This window comes from Clinocottus analis, unplaced genomic scaffold (genome assembly GCF_023055335.1).
Source record: "Clinocottus analis isolate CAN_PGR_092001 unplaced genomic scaffold, fCliAna1.0.p SCAF_22, whole genome shotgun sequence".
NCBI classification, from domain to species: domain Eukaryota; kingdom Metazoa; phylum Chordata; class Actinopteri; order Perciformes; family Cottidae; genus Clinocottus; species Clinocottus analis.
The window spans coordinates 10,430,337-10,444,946 of NW_027175954.1; the positions used below are offsets into that span (position 1 = coordinate 10,430,337).

The window sequence follows — 14,610 nt, forward strand, 5'->3', positions numbered from 1 at the left end:
AGGGTGGAGTCCATCTCATTAGGTCAAGGCCAGGGTCCAATAGCAGAAAAGATCATCTTTGCAGCAATGGAGACAGGCCAATGGGTCTTTCTGCAAAACTGTCATCTGGCTGTTTCCTGGATGTTAGCCATGGAGGAGCTCATCAAGACCTTCACTGAACCTGGTATTGCCATGGTTAAACACTTACACCATGTAACTGTGAACGATGAGTTTACAAGGGCGGAACAGTGTGACACCTATAGCAGATGGGTCACCTTTGTGATTACATTTTGCACTGTTGCTCCCGTCTAATGCATGGTGGCTGAAAACCCAACTCACTTCACTTCAAAGAAAAGCACCAAATAAAAACAGAAATCAAGAGCAACACTACATAGCCGAACATTCCGGGACTAAATGATTGTTTTGTTATGTCAAATTCAATGCATGTTACTCTGTGTTATTAGTACACCCACTCAGTATGTTTTCTTTTGTTTATGGCTGTGAATAACATCCCCTTCTTTTCCTGTGCAGACATATCAATCCATGAGAACTTCCGTTTGTTTCTCAGTTCGATGCCGACCAAAGTATTTCCTGTTACAGTGCTTCAGAATTCTGTCAAGGTAAACACACACACACACTTTGCCACTCCTTAATGTCACATACGTTTACATAATTTCATTTGAAAGTCCAGCTTTGAAAAAATTAACAATCAAATTTAATATTATATAAACATGCATCCATGGCGTATCATGAAGTTTTAGAAAAAGAAGGAAACTATTAGATTTTGGTGGTCAGGGTCTCTGTAACCTCGTATCTTCCTCATCTTGTGAAGGCCATATACCAGAAAAGACCGGATGGAATTTCATTACATCTGGCTTCGGGCTGAACAATGCAACTATGCAATTAAGATTTAATTTGTTTTTCTCGATGAAAATGAGAATAATTATGTAATCGTTATCTTTACCTCTAATATTTCAAATCAAATCGCAAATGCAGTATTAGTCAAAATGACCCCAATCGAAATCCAATCAGACCTTATCTGGCACAAATTTCTTGCCTGATATCGGCCAGAATTGTCCACTCATTACACTCAATTTCCAATCACTAGAGACTAATGCATCCCCCTGAATCTTATGTCATTTTATATCTCGGGGATAAGGTGATGTGTCACAATGACAACATACTTTGTCATGGTGTTTTAAGAGTGGAGCATAGCGAGTTAAAATAACAAAACTACCCTAAAACGATTGACGTCAAAACTCTTATTCAGAAGCCTAAACACAAAAGCGAGTCCATTTAGAGAACGAGTCCGATACACCTGGGTAATCCTCTCACATAGACCTGGCATCTATTCTAAGAGGATTTGTGAAAATGTTTTAGATTACTTTTGAAGGTTGACACAAATGAGGACGGCTTGATGAGAGTAGAGAAGATGGACTGTGATACGCCATCGCAGATACCATGAAAATATAGCTGTGACAGACTTTCAACCCAGCATCTCGTAGCAGTAAGACAAAAATAAATAATACATTTTTCCCAGACATGTAAGCATAGGGCTGTTCAGTATTTTTAATCAGTTTAAAGCAGCCTGGAAAGCAGCTTGAATGTTTGTAGTGGTCTCCATTGTTGTTGTTATTACTCCAAGGTATCAGAGCTTGACATCATTGTTAGTCCCGCGCTTGATGCTGTTTGGCTTATTTGTTGGTACGGTCCTCCGCTGAGTTTATTAGTCGATTACTTTTAAATTAAAAAAAACACTGTTTCTTTCTTGATTCGAGCTTGGTGGAGTGGGGACATTCAAACGTCTGCTACCATGCAAAAAAAAAGTCCATATAAAAACCTGCCGGCACAAACAGGAGAGTGAGATTGACCCCAGCAGAACTCAACATGGTTTTTTAGTTGCAGCCATCAAGATTTGTGTGCCTCTGTGTTTTTGTTGCCAGGTGACTAATGAGCCTCCTAAAGGCCTCCGAGCCAACATGCGTCGGTCCTTCACAGAGATCTCCAGCAATTTCTTTGAAGACCATGTTCTGGGACGCCAGTGGAGGAAGATCATCTTTGGAATCTGCTTTTTCCATGCAATCGTCCAGGTCACACACGTTTTTATACACCTCACACAAGCTTGATCGTTACGGCTCTGTGTTTCTTGCATTCTGTTGTATGCGTTTACTTGGGTATGTGCCTGTGCTTCTACACATGCTCTTATGTATGTCTTGTTTTGTATGTGTCTTAGGAGAGAAAGAAGTTTGGTCCTCTGGGCTGGAACATCCGCTATGAGTTTAACGACAGTGACAGGGAGTGTGCTCTGCTCAACCTCAACCTCTACTGCAAAGATGGAGCAATCCCTTGGGACGCTCTCATCTACATCACTGGTAGGGAAGCTTTCACACAGGGATATACATGTGTGTATTTGCAAGCAAGTCTATCTAAATGTGTACACACATGGATTTACAGTCAAGCACAGATTTATGTTTTAGGGGTTATGTGCAAACAAACATTTTTATAAACATTTCATTAAACGAAGGCCGAATTTATTGCTGTATTAGACTGCATTAGTTTTATCCAAGCTAAGTGAAAGCTGAATTCACTATAGCATGTGTAGCCGATACACCTTCACAAATAAAACAAGAAGAAACCGTGTGTTTTTCAAAGCACCTGCAAAAAGTGAAATGCACTGCAACTGCAATGCTAGGCAAATAGTGTCTCGGTGCTCCAGTGCTATTTGTATGTATTTAAATGAGGTAATGCATACATTTGACACACAATTTGCCCTTTTTTGTGATTTTTTTTATTGAAGTTGTATTCTCGTCACATATCCAAATATCATTTTAGTTTAATTATGTTGATTTAATATTCTCTGTCCTGGACGTTTACAAAAGTTATTATTATACCCGGGCACTCCTCAGCAGCCTACTGCTCCTAAGTTGCTATGGATGGGTTAAATGCAGAGAGCAAATTTCATGTATGCATGTAAAATATTGATGTAATTTCACGACGTAATGAAGTTTAAAGTTTAAGTTAAGTTAAAGAAGAGGGAGGGAGGGATCTCTTTCATTAACAACAACTCATAATCATAAATCATATCGCTAAAGTTTATTTGTTTCCCTAATGTGGTTTTCAATTACACTTTCAAAGGATTATGTACTGTGTTCAGTCTCAGGGGAGCATACCACTCCACAATCAAATTGCTTTCTCTCATTGTTGCTATCACATGACTGAATTATTAGTTTAATCCTTTAGTCTAACAGTCCTTGTGTGCTGGAGCTACACAGTCTTTGAGGGAAAGAATTTTGACTAAAGTCAAGCATGATATTGCATTCCCTCTTTTAGAAAGAACAGTTCCTCTATTGCCACTTTCACCACTCCTGCAGCTTTCTAAAAGCTTCAGCAGAATTAGTCTGATTACTCACTCCCTTCCTTACTTTTTTACATAAGTGTGTCTTTGAAAAAAAAAGTATTTTAAGAGCTAAAATGTTTGTGTTGAACATAATTTATTCTTACCTTTTGCTCTTTGGTAATATTATACCTGGTTGTCTTTTCACTATTCCTTTCCTCTTGTCTTTCGTAAGGGTATTATTATTGAACTATTTGTATAGTTAGGTCCCTGTAGTGGCTGCACAGGATTGTTACCAACTTGTGTGATCCAAACATTTCCAAGGAATGGTCGATGACACTCTGATTGGTTTAATTCATGTAATTAATTAACAAACTAAATACAACCCCTTTGCCCCAGAGTCAGAAATGCCATAAATGTACTTGCACCATGTTCTTTAGACCATGTGCTATAGCACATGCATATTTAACGGATGGAGTCTGATAACCTTATGTGTGTGTTGTGTCTGTGTATCCAGGTGAAATCACGTATGGGGGCAGAGTGACGGATGCCTGGGACCAGCGCTGCCTCAGGACAATCCTCAAAGGCTTCTTCTCACCTCAAACACTGGAGCCTGGCTATGCCTACTCGGCCTCAGGTAATTTTTGATCTTAGGCTCTCTTTCTTTTTCTTGGTTTACATAGAGAGCATGATCAAAATAACAGGAACACTTAATATTATGTAATTCTATATAGCAGATGTGTGTGTGTGTGTGTGTGTGTGTGTGTGTGTGTGTGTGTTGTTTTTTTTAATTTCCATTTGTTCCTGTGCATATTACTGTTTATTTTCTTTGTATTAATGGTGTTCTCTCTTGTGTGTTTAAGGGATCTACTATGCCCCAGAAACAGAGGAACTAGAGCAATATAAGAAATTTATTGAGAGTCTTCCAATCATAGATGACCCTGAGGTCTTTGGTATGCATGAGAATGCCAACCTGGCATTCCAGGTGAGGATCAATAAAAGTATGTTACAGAAAGAAATATGGACAGATAACAACCTTTCTCATATAAGCTGATGTTATAAACTAATTTACCAATGTTTTGTTTTGCATTTTGTTTGTTTTGCATTAGGTTAATGTGTTGAATAGCTCATTTTAACCAATCAGTGTTATCATTTATTGGCCGATTCATGATTTCATTTGGATCTGCTTGTACAGTTTATGTCTGGCTTGAAAAGCTGTTCTAATCAGAGAGTATGAGAGTGCAACTGTGAAATATCAGTATTTTTTTCTTTTGGGTGTATTTCTGTATTTGCCTCCAAAGCGTCAAGAAACCATGACTCTAATAAACACCATACTTGATGTAAATCCTCGCTCATCAGCCCAACTTGGAGCTAAAAGTAACGATGACATAGTCTGCGAACTCGCTGAATCCATCCTCACCAAGCTACCAGGTACACAGACACATACAAACAGACAGAACCACCTTACTTTGTGTCTTTGCTGAGAATGTGTCTCATGAAATAACTGCTTATCTAACGCAGTGTTTTTCCATGTCTGCCTACCTGTCTTTGTCTGTGTTATCGGTTTGTCTCCCTTCTGGTCCGTCTGTCCTTGCAGAGTGTCTGGACATGGATGAGGCAATTGAATCGTTGTTTGTCCGGGATAGAAACGATCGCCTAAACTCCCTGACAACTGTCTTGGGCCAAGAGGCAGACCGATTCAACCACCTGCTGAGCGTGCTCAAGGTGCCTCACTGCTAGCTCCCATAACATCTAGCTTCCTTGAGCAATGTTTGCAATATCTATCTGAGAGTAAATATACCTGAACACACCAGCAAAATTCAGAAGCCATGAGAGGCAACTAAAAAAAACTGCTCATCCGTTTTCTAAACCTTTATTGTTTATGGCCTCAGAACAGATGAAAACCAAAATAGCCAATAAAGCTGTTGGCTTGTGCTTTTTGTTTTTGTCTGGTAAAATTGTTGTTTTTGTAATACTCATTTTATATATGTTTTCTTCCAGGATACTTCTAAATTAACCATGCACCCTAAACACAAGATACATATATAGTGCAAATTATGTCAAACAAAAAATACATTTCAGAACACACTTGGAAAATGGATTACCAGAATCATTTTCATAATTTGCTTCTCAAGTCTTTTGTCATAAAATTATCTAAAAAAGAAAACAACTAAGGAGACATTGATTTTTTTCAGACAAAGTGCAAGTACTTACATTAAGGTACTTGGCAATACCATGTACGGATATGAGTACATCATGATACCATTTTCAGTGGTAACAATGATTTTGAACACATGTTTTATTTTCATCAAATTCTCCTCACTTTCTAATTGTATCACATTGTTGTAACAACATGATGCTGTTGCTGATATATATAAATAATAATTTAAGCAACTTTTTTTTCACATCTCCCTTTACACAACCTCATTGTGATGTATGATTTTGTTGTGCTTTCCAGATGTCTCTTCTCACTCTGCAGAAGGCCATAGCAGGTCTGGTGGTGATGTCGGAAGAGATGGACCGCATATACACAAGCTTCCTGAACAACCAGGTTCCTACCCATTGGGCAAACTCTGCCTACCCTTCTCTCAAACCTCTGGCATCCTGGGTCAGAGACCTGGTTCTCAGGACCTCCTTTATCCAGGTTAGGAAAAGAAAGGACACACATTTTTGCATCTCCTGCACTTGCTCAGGTTGAGCTGTTATCAATGTATTCAAATGTTGTTGAAAGCCATTTTTCTTCATAAAGATGACGGAAATGCAATCAAACTAATCAGACATTTAAAAACATGGTAATTAATGTAATACTAAGATTCACTTACGTCTCCTGGTTTAAGTCAGAGAGAAATCTCACCATGTGTGTCTGTTTTTCCACAAAGTTGAAAACACTGATAACACGTTCTGCATTGTTCCCTAAGGCACAGACCATCTTCCTCTCTCTCTCTCTCTCTCTCTCTCTCTCTCTCTCTCTCTCTCTCTCTCTCTCTCTCTCTTTCTCTCTTTCTCTCTCTCTCTCTCTCTCTCTCTCTCTCTCTCTCTCTCTCTCTCTCTCTCTCTCTCTCTCTCTCTCTTTCAGTCTCTCTCTCTCTCTGTCTCTCTCTCTCGCTCTGTCTCTCTCTCGCTCTCACTCTCTGTACACCCTTTATCAGCGCGTTTGGTTTATCTCCCTTGACTCAAACTGCTCTTCCATGAGACTGGTTGGAACATGTGTGTTGCGCAATCACTAAAATTCCCTCACAGACATACACACAAAGGGGACAAACTGGGGACAGTTGCATTAGTTTATGAAGTGATGCACATGATCGCCACCTCAGAGGAGAGAATCCACTTCACTGCCAGCCCAAGTTGATTCAGAATCAGACCCCATTAATAACAGAATGCTTGCAATGCACCTTGCCTTCAAAACACAAATCCAAATTATTTTTACATACGCAATTTTAATATATTTTTTTCTTGCTAGACATGGATTACATATGGTCCACCCAAATCTTTCTGGATCTCAGGATTCTTCTTTCCTCAAGGTTTTCTTACAGGTAAATAACTGCAACACCAAAATAACTTGCTGCTAGAATACAATGATCACTTGAACTAATGCTGTGCACATGCATTAGGTCTTGCAAAAGAACATGATGTAATATATTTTGCGTACTCCCCTCTGCCTGTAGGGGTCCTTCAGAATCATGCCAGGCACTACAACTTGCCCATTGATGAGCTCAACTTCCGCTTCAACATGCTGCCGCTGTACCGAGACCAGGTCGAAGTCTGTGAGGCTCTACGCACTCTGCCTGGTCACTCTAAACTGGACATGGATGATGAGGTACTGGAGAGGGGGGTTTATTGTTGGGAAGTGATGTTTAGCGATTGTGATTAATCTGTGGTAATTATTTTTTGTTGAGGTTGCACTGCACACAGCTAAACTAAAGTTTGCACAATTCCTTAAATTCACTCAATGCACTAAATCATTTACATTTACGGTTGTTTATATCCCTCTATCAGCCATTTTTTGCAAAAAAACAAACAAACTTCATACGTGTCTTCAGATTTGTTCTCAGCTTAAATAAATTGTAGTTTGTTTCGAACAAAAAACTTAAGTTCGCCACCAGCGGAGACCCCAGGCAGAGTGAGACAACCATGTGTCGTTTTGACACTTCGGTATGTAAGGCTCATGGAAATAATTACAGCTTCAGTAAATTATTTGTATTAAGGCAAAGACAATGTAATGTTTTTGTTGGTAACCCAGCCTATAAAAGGAACAGTGACGGTCAGAACGATTGTGAATGTGAAAGCACATTATAGGTCTTTGCTGCATACATTTATTCTAAAAACACAAGCGGCAGCAAAGCATAAAAAGGATTGATGACCCTGAATATATATCGTTCACTCACCACTGCTCCATCTCATTTGTGCACACAACAGTTACCGCAGCCAGAAAACGGCGTGCTTGTGCACGGCATGTTTATGGATTCCAGCCGCTGGGACGATGACAAGATGGTGGTTGAGGATGCGTTGCCTCGAGTGATGAGTGCCATGCTGCCGGTGGTGCATTTTGAGCCACGGCAGAACTACGAGCCTGAGCCTGACCTCTACCACGCTCCTCTGTACAAGACATCAGCCAGAGCTGGGACTCTGTCCACCACAGGTATATTATACTGGCCCCATACACAGACGCATGTTTACATACTGGTTCAGATTGCACTTCATCTTCTTACATTCAGCCGACACCTTTTAATACTAAATGAGCAGCCAGGATTTTATTGTTTTGCTCAAGGGCACCTGACCAATTTTGGTGTCCAGGATCTTTTTTACCATTCAAGCAATGTAACGGATCACTAATTTGATTCTACTTGTTCCTTCACCCTTCATTTCTGTCTCCATCCAGGTCACTCAACTAATTTTGTTGTGACAGTAATGCTTCCCTCCAATCGACCCAGTGACTATTGGATATCAAAGGCCTCGGCTCTGCTGTGTCAGTTGGATGATTAAGTTTTTATTCAAGGACAAAAAGGAGTTTGAAATGTGACTGAAACTTTGCACAACCTTGAATTAATACTAAAGCTTTTGTGGAATAATTATTCTTTCATAAATACACTTTATGCTGAATGTACACTTACTTCAAATACACTTCCAAGCTCTCGTCCCGACTAATCTATCTGCTTCCTTCAAACACTTGTGTATCTGTGGAGATTCATATCTGTTATATGCAGCAACAAAGTCTAATCCTGCTGACACCTAATGAGAGCGGTGCATCCAGATCTTTAAAGATGAGACGTGTGTTAACAACATGTAGCGGAGAGCTCCATTCATGCTGTCTGGTAAGCCATTCGATGAAAGTGCTTCCTGAAATTAACGGTTCACATGTAGCCTCAGGGAGAGAAAAGATGGAGTGATGGACGGCAGAGTAGATACAGTACATAGATGAACAGATGTGTGGCCAGAACCATAGGTGATAATGGTTCTAAAAAATAAACAGGGGACATAAAAGTGGGGTCAGTTAAAACAGAAGGAGTGATGATCATCAAATGAAATGTTTCCACCACAACCCCCACACACATCAGCAGCCTATTTGTGTCACTTAGGGCATGCAGTGCAAACACATCAAATATGGCTGTTCAAACACATTACGTACACCCACTGCAGTACTGGGGCAGGGTGCAGACACACTCCATCTCTATCTCTGAAACGCACATTGCCTCATTCACCCCTTACTGCTCGGTAAAGCCAAGCAGCAATGGGTGAACTTAAACATTAAATTAACATCAACCTAAGGAAGGGTAGCACACAACAAAATAATAGTTCTGTAAAGAGAATAAAACTTTAAAAGTTCCAGTACAGATGATAGACATTTTATATCCAAAATAGACCTGACTTATCACAGTATTTGCTGCATAGAGCTTTACTTTGCTATACGCTTTACAAAACTTGCTGTATTAGAAACTTTACTCCACGCATAATTGAGTAAAATTAAAAAATATTGATTATATAAGGTTGTGCATCATTCAGAAAGTGTATATATTCTGCATGTACTCTGTTTTTGCTGTTCATCATTCAATCTCACTTTGCCACTATCTGTATCTCTGTCCTCCAATGTCCCACCTGTACAGACTACAATGTACTTTGAATATTAAACTGTATTAATCTGTTTGGTTTTGTGCCAGGTTTGGATTTGTTGCAGGGGTGTTATAGTACATTTAATAAAAAGGCTTCCCTTAAGCTGGTAATAGTGATGAGTTGTCTGGCTTTGTGGGGCATCATCAGGACATGTTAGAGGGGAAATCTTATATTTATTAATCTTACCTTTTGCATTGGGAAAGCACAGAGATCCAGTTTAATTTATATTTCTCCTGATCTATCCTTCTATGAGTCAAGATAATGCATTCTAAATAACAGTGAATGTTCTGTGGGCCTACTGCTGTTCGGTTAGGTGTTGTAATAAAGAGGGAGATTATATGCCCCAGTCATCCTGAAACAAGACATGAAACAATGCACACACACTCTCCTATGTGGATTAAATCAGTGGCAAGAGGACACGTCTGACATTTGAAAAGATAAGTACAAAGAGAATGGAGGTGTATTTTTTTTTAAGGAGGGGAGAAAAGGCGGAGAAGGAAAAAAATGATAGAGAGTGAGATTTAGACATAAAGCAAACGGTTGATTTAAAAAAAAGCTCTCAGGACAGCTGTTGACATTAATATTTTACAACTAATTGACAGGTTTGTCATGAGGAAAAGCACCGATTGACCGTGGGTGTGCCTTGTGCTTTCACGAGTGATTTGTAATTTGCTTTATGTTGACAAAAACTCATTCAAAGCCACTGAATTAATTAACGGGGATAAAGCCACTCCCTAACAATACGAAGCTACAGCCAGCAGCTTGTTAGCTGGTCTGAGCATAAAGGCAATGAGCAAAGACTCGAGAACCCGGAACAGCTAGTTTGCTTCACTGTTGTTTTTATAATAACTGACATCTCATATTCAGCTGCAATATGAGACGGGGCATCATGAATATTAGATGCAAATATTAAGCTGGAATAGGATGACATTAAGTAAGATGTCAGTTATTTGTCAATCCAAAGAAATAGGCTGCAGTACAGAGAGCTTCCTAGTTCAATGAATCAGATACAGATACTGGGCAGTTCTGCAGTTGCTCTGTATCTTACTCACTGTTATTTCCTGTTAAAGCAACGTGTTAAAGCGTAAAAGGAATTGTTTAATTGATATTTATATATATTTAATTACTTCCTTGCCAACTGATATATTTTATAGTGAGAAAAAGCAACAATTCCTCTTTTGTGTTGGCTTTCTGATGACGTGCATTTGTAAAATGTCAAATTGTATTGTATGTGAACATTACCATGGTAACCACATGCGGTGATTCACCATGCACATCAGATGACAAGTGACCATTACACTGTCTGTCCAGTTACATTGACGACGTCAATCCTGTCATAACCCATTCACTATTTAGTTAATTGTTGCATGTCAGCCACTCAAACACCAGTAATTATCCCATGGCTCCTTTATTTGTCTCTAAATTGGCATGTGCAGTGGGCGTTTATGTACATCTTTTGAAATAATTATTAATTATACTGAGCAGAGAGGCACATACCACAAAGAAAAAGACACTCAAGTTGAACAAAATACAACACTTGTGATCAATAAAAAAAGTGATAGCATTGTAAAACAAGACATATGCTCATTTTGAGTGTACTTTTCAATATCAGACAACAGACTTCACATTTGCAACGGTTATTTGAGCAAATAGGGTGGTCGCTGCCTCCACAAGCTTTGATTGGTCAATTGAAGAATACCATTTAACACACTTTGAACAGGATCAATGCCATTAATTCTTCTCACATGAAAATGTGTGCTAAATATGTATACAACATGAGTAACAATACTAATGGTCAGGGTATCTCACAAAGTATCTCCATAAGATAGTATAAGTTTCATGTATGGAGATTGTCATTCTACGTCTCATATGAGTCAGTACATCTTTGTTCATGTATTCTCCAAGATGAGTCTGAGGTCAAGGTTTTGCATTATTCCTCAATCTAGTACATAACATTCTTACAAGTGTCTTCTTAGCGCATAAGTTACATGAACTTTGACAAGCAAAATATCACAACCAGTGTTGGTTTCCTTAAAAAAATAAACAAACAAAATAGCTTTGTTCCCTAAGTTCATTGATGCTCATCTTTTAATCTCCACCTGCAGCTTATAATCATCACAATGTACAACGGCAAATGGGCCGGAGTATACCTTTTGTTTACCATTCAGACATCTGTGTGGTACCAATCTCATCTGACTCACAGCAGCAGTGGTTCTCAACCTTTTTTCAGTTTAATTATATTTCTTACAAATTTTACGTCCCCCCCTGGAGTACCATCACGTACCCCCATTTGAGAACCACTACACTACAAGAAACCCAACATATTGAGCTGTACCTTTATCATCAAACATTGCTGGATCTAGTACAACTGACAACATTTTAAATGTTTAAAACAAATAAATATGACATTCTGAGCGACACATTGAAGGAGATGTAACTATTTTTTAATACTGATTACATTTGCGAAACTGGATAAAAAACACACAGTGCTGAATACGGGATACGCTGGTGGTGAGAAGGTTTAACATATATCTGTAGCTTGTAGCATGTTACTAGAGATTTAAGAAAAAAGTGTTCGCTTTTCACTTAGAGAGTAGACAACTAAGTACCGAATGTTGATTTCCTTTTGAGAATGCATTTAAAAAGCCCATTAGAAGAACAAATATTGTCTTTGAATCACTACCTGCGTTGATCTTTTTTTTCAATGTAAGTTTTGCTCTGAATTTGGGAACACATTGTGTAACTAGCGCAGATAACCAAGGAATAACATGTGAAATAGAAATACATTTTTAATTGATGTGGGTGATTTACAGAGTGTATCATATACCAACTAAATAGTGTTTAGCACAAGGGATGGCAACTAGCAAGAAATGTTGGTGGAATTACTTTGAGCTATAATAAAATTGCAAGAGCTGAACTGTATATTGCACTATATATCCGTGCTTATATTGCACTCTATATCCATGTCACAGTTAAAGAGGACTTTACTGACAATAGTCAAACTTAATCTATTCACATTTAATGATATATATCTTGGGTGTAAACTATAAGAAAAATAAATGAGAGGATTGGTGCTAAAAAAATAAAAAGGTGTCAGGAAAATAGTGAGGATGACTGGAACGACAAGAAAGAAAAGAAAGAGTGGCAAGCATGTTTTAAGTTGAAATAACGCTAATAAATTGATTAGTTACACAAGTAAACCATTTAGATTGTATTAATTCACCATTTAAGCGTTGTTGTTTTTTTAAAGCAAAGATTTAAAACACTATTTTCATCCCTTCAAATGTGATGTATTGTGTTTTGTGCTGTTTGAATAAAACAAGCAATCTGAAGATGTCAACCTGGGCTCTGAGACTATTTTCTGACATTTTATATACAAAATAAGTAATTGTAGAATCAACAAAGTAATCCACTTTTTGTTGTGTATTATTTGCAGAAGAGATGTGTGTAGTGTACAGTGCGGTGAGTGATCACGAGCTCTCAATAAAATCACCAACCTAATAAAAAAGACTTCACCACAGTAAGATGTTGATGTATTTACAAATACACAAATAAGTGGTGTTACTAAAATACAGACCTGAAAAAGCTTTACCTAAAATAGTTTATTGCACTCTAGCGACTGTACTATATATAACTGTTAAAGACATTAAAACAATTGCAGATGTATAATACTACTGGGAATATAAGTAAAAAAAAAAAAAAGTAGCAGAAAAGAAAGCTGGAAGGGAAATAGTGTTAACAACACATTCTGATGTGATGTGAAGCGCAGGTGGCAGGTAAATGATAAAACATGCATTTATGTGAGTTGCTAAAACATTAACGACTGCCTTAGGCCTCAACCACCTCTGTGGCATTCACTTCAAAAGGGAAAAATCACATCATCATCAACAACAACCATATAATACTGACAAATATGTGACAATAGTGGGAAAGTTGCATCGTACCGTGACTTGTAACAACCTTCAAAATAACTGAGACAGGTGTGCCTTCACATAGTGGTAGCAGGGAGGCTTGTGCAGCACAGTTCTGGTCGTGTCAGGATTTCCAAATGTTTTCTTTTTCCTCTCAGAGAGGGAAGAGATCGGCCTTATGTGAAGTCTTTGGACACAGCCTCAATGAAATTGGGAGCTGACATGAGGATAGTGAAGGTGCAGATGATGGAAAAGAGCGAGAAAGCCACCAGGCATAACCGATCCACCACCGCTGCTGCAAACTTCCACTCGCTGCAGATCGCTTCTCCCTCGTCCTTCTGTCGAAAGCGCCGGGCAATATACTGCACTTCCTCCAGGATCCTCGAAATTTCCGGCACCTGCTCCAGCAGCAAAGTCCGCGTCTGTTCTGAGTGGATGTCATGCGGGGAGGAGCCGTTAAGGAGACCGCCGCCACCGCCGCACATCACCACACCTGAGTCAGTGCTCGGTGGGAAAGCCGGGTTGTCTGTGCCCATCGAGTGGTAGCCAAAGTACAGGTTCATGTTCCCGTTGGTCGTGGTCGACTGAGTGGCCGCCTGTCCTGGTATGGTGCTCATCTGAATGCTGCCGGAGCTGGTGTGGTGCGGAGGATGGTGGGAGTACTTGTAGTCTGCGGGGCGACTGGCACTCACAGCTGTTTTATTATCCTCTCCAGGTTTCTTCATGCGGAGAAACCAAGCGCACCAGTTCAGTAGGATGACTCGGACCTGGACGAAGAGGCATCGAGAGAGAAGCGGGACAGAAGGAAAGGAGAGGTCAGTGGGTCAGAGACCAAAATATAAGCAGAAAAATTAAATGGAAAATAGAAAGAGAGGCCAGGAGATAATTCAGAGAAATGTAGAACTTTTACCCTGAAATCTTACTTCTTCTGCCAGTGTTAAGGTTGTAGTAGGGGAAGATACACATGTGCCATGAGGTAAAGAATAATAATCTATCTTCCATATATCTACTTACTATGTATTACCTATAGTGTTCAATGTGTATACTCTTTTAATGATTAAATACTTTTGTGTTTTCGATCCATAATCAAGGTGAAATCCACAATTAATCGAGAGCCTTATCTAATTTAGAATGAAATAAAATCTCAATGATAAACATGCATGCATAATTAAGTGCCCGGTTATCACACCATAACTTTACTGTTGGTTGACTCTTGCTTATGATGGGATAATACAGACAGTCAAAATGAAGTGTTGCTAACTCATATGCAACAGCCTC

At 39.1% G+C, this 14,610-nt stretch overlaps 2 protein-coding genes across 4 annotated transcripts in view; one reads left to right on the forward strand and one right to left on the reverse strand.

Moving 5' to 3' along the window:
- The window catches only part of dnah6 (dynein, axonemal, heavy chain 6), a 48,700-nt gene extending 39,246 nt beyond the window's left edge, over window positions 1–9,454 (forward strand). For 2 of the 3 annotated variants that reach the window (XM_068588522.1, XM_068588523.1), the window contains 13 exons: window positions 3–163; window positions 511–599; window positions 1,923–2,069; window positions 2,213–2,351; window positions 3,831–3,950; window positions 4,177–4,298; window positions 4,615–4,744; window positions 4,911–5,038; window positions 5,772–5,957; window positions 6,774–6,846; window positions 6,979–7,130; window positions 7,730–7,952; window positions 8,193–9,454. In XM_068588522.1, coding sequence (XP_068444623.1) covers window positions 3–163; window positions 511–599; window positions 1,923–2,069; window positions 2,213–2,351; window positions 3,831–3,950; window positions 4,177–4,298; window positions 4,615–4,744; window positions 4,911–5,038; window positions 5,772–5,957; window positions 6,774–6,846; window positions 6,979–7,130; window positions 7,730–7,952; window positions 8,193–8,296 — 1,774 coding nt within the window. In that variant the 3' untranslated portion in view covers window positions 8,297–9,454. Of the gene's footprint in view, window positions 1–2; window positions 164–510; window positions 600–1,922; window positions 2,070–2,212; window positions 2,352–3,830; window positions 3,951–4,176; window positions 4,299–4,614; window positions 4,745–4,910; window positions 5,039–5,771; window positions 5,958–6,773; window positions 6,847–6,978; window positions 7,131–7,729; window positions 7,953–8,192 lie in introns of those variants that run through there. The other variant, XM_068588524.1, reaches the window with a different exon arrangement.
- Window positions 9,455–10,822: 1,368 nt separating this feature from the next.
- The window catches only part of chrna8 (cholinergic receptor, nicotinic, alpha 8), a 30,790-nt gene continuing 27,002 nt past the window's right edge, over window positions 10,823–14,610 (reverse strand). Inside the window, exon 10 of the mRNA XM_068588640.1 lies at window positions 10,823–14,099. Within this exon, the coding sequence (XP_068444741.1) occupies window positions 13,509–14,099 (591 nt within the window). The 3' untranslated portion in view covers window positions 10,823–13,508. The remainder of the gene's footprint in view (window positions 14,100–14,610) is intronic.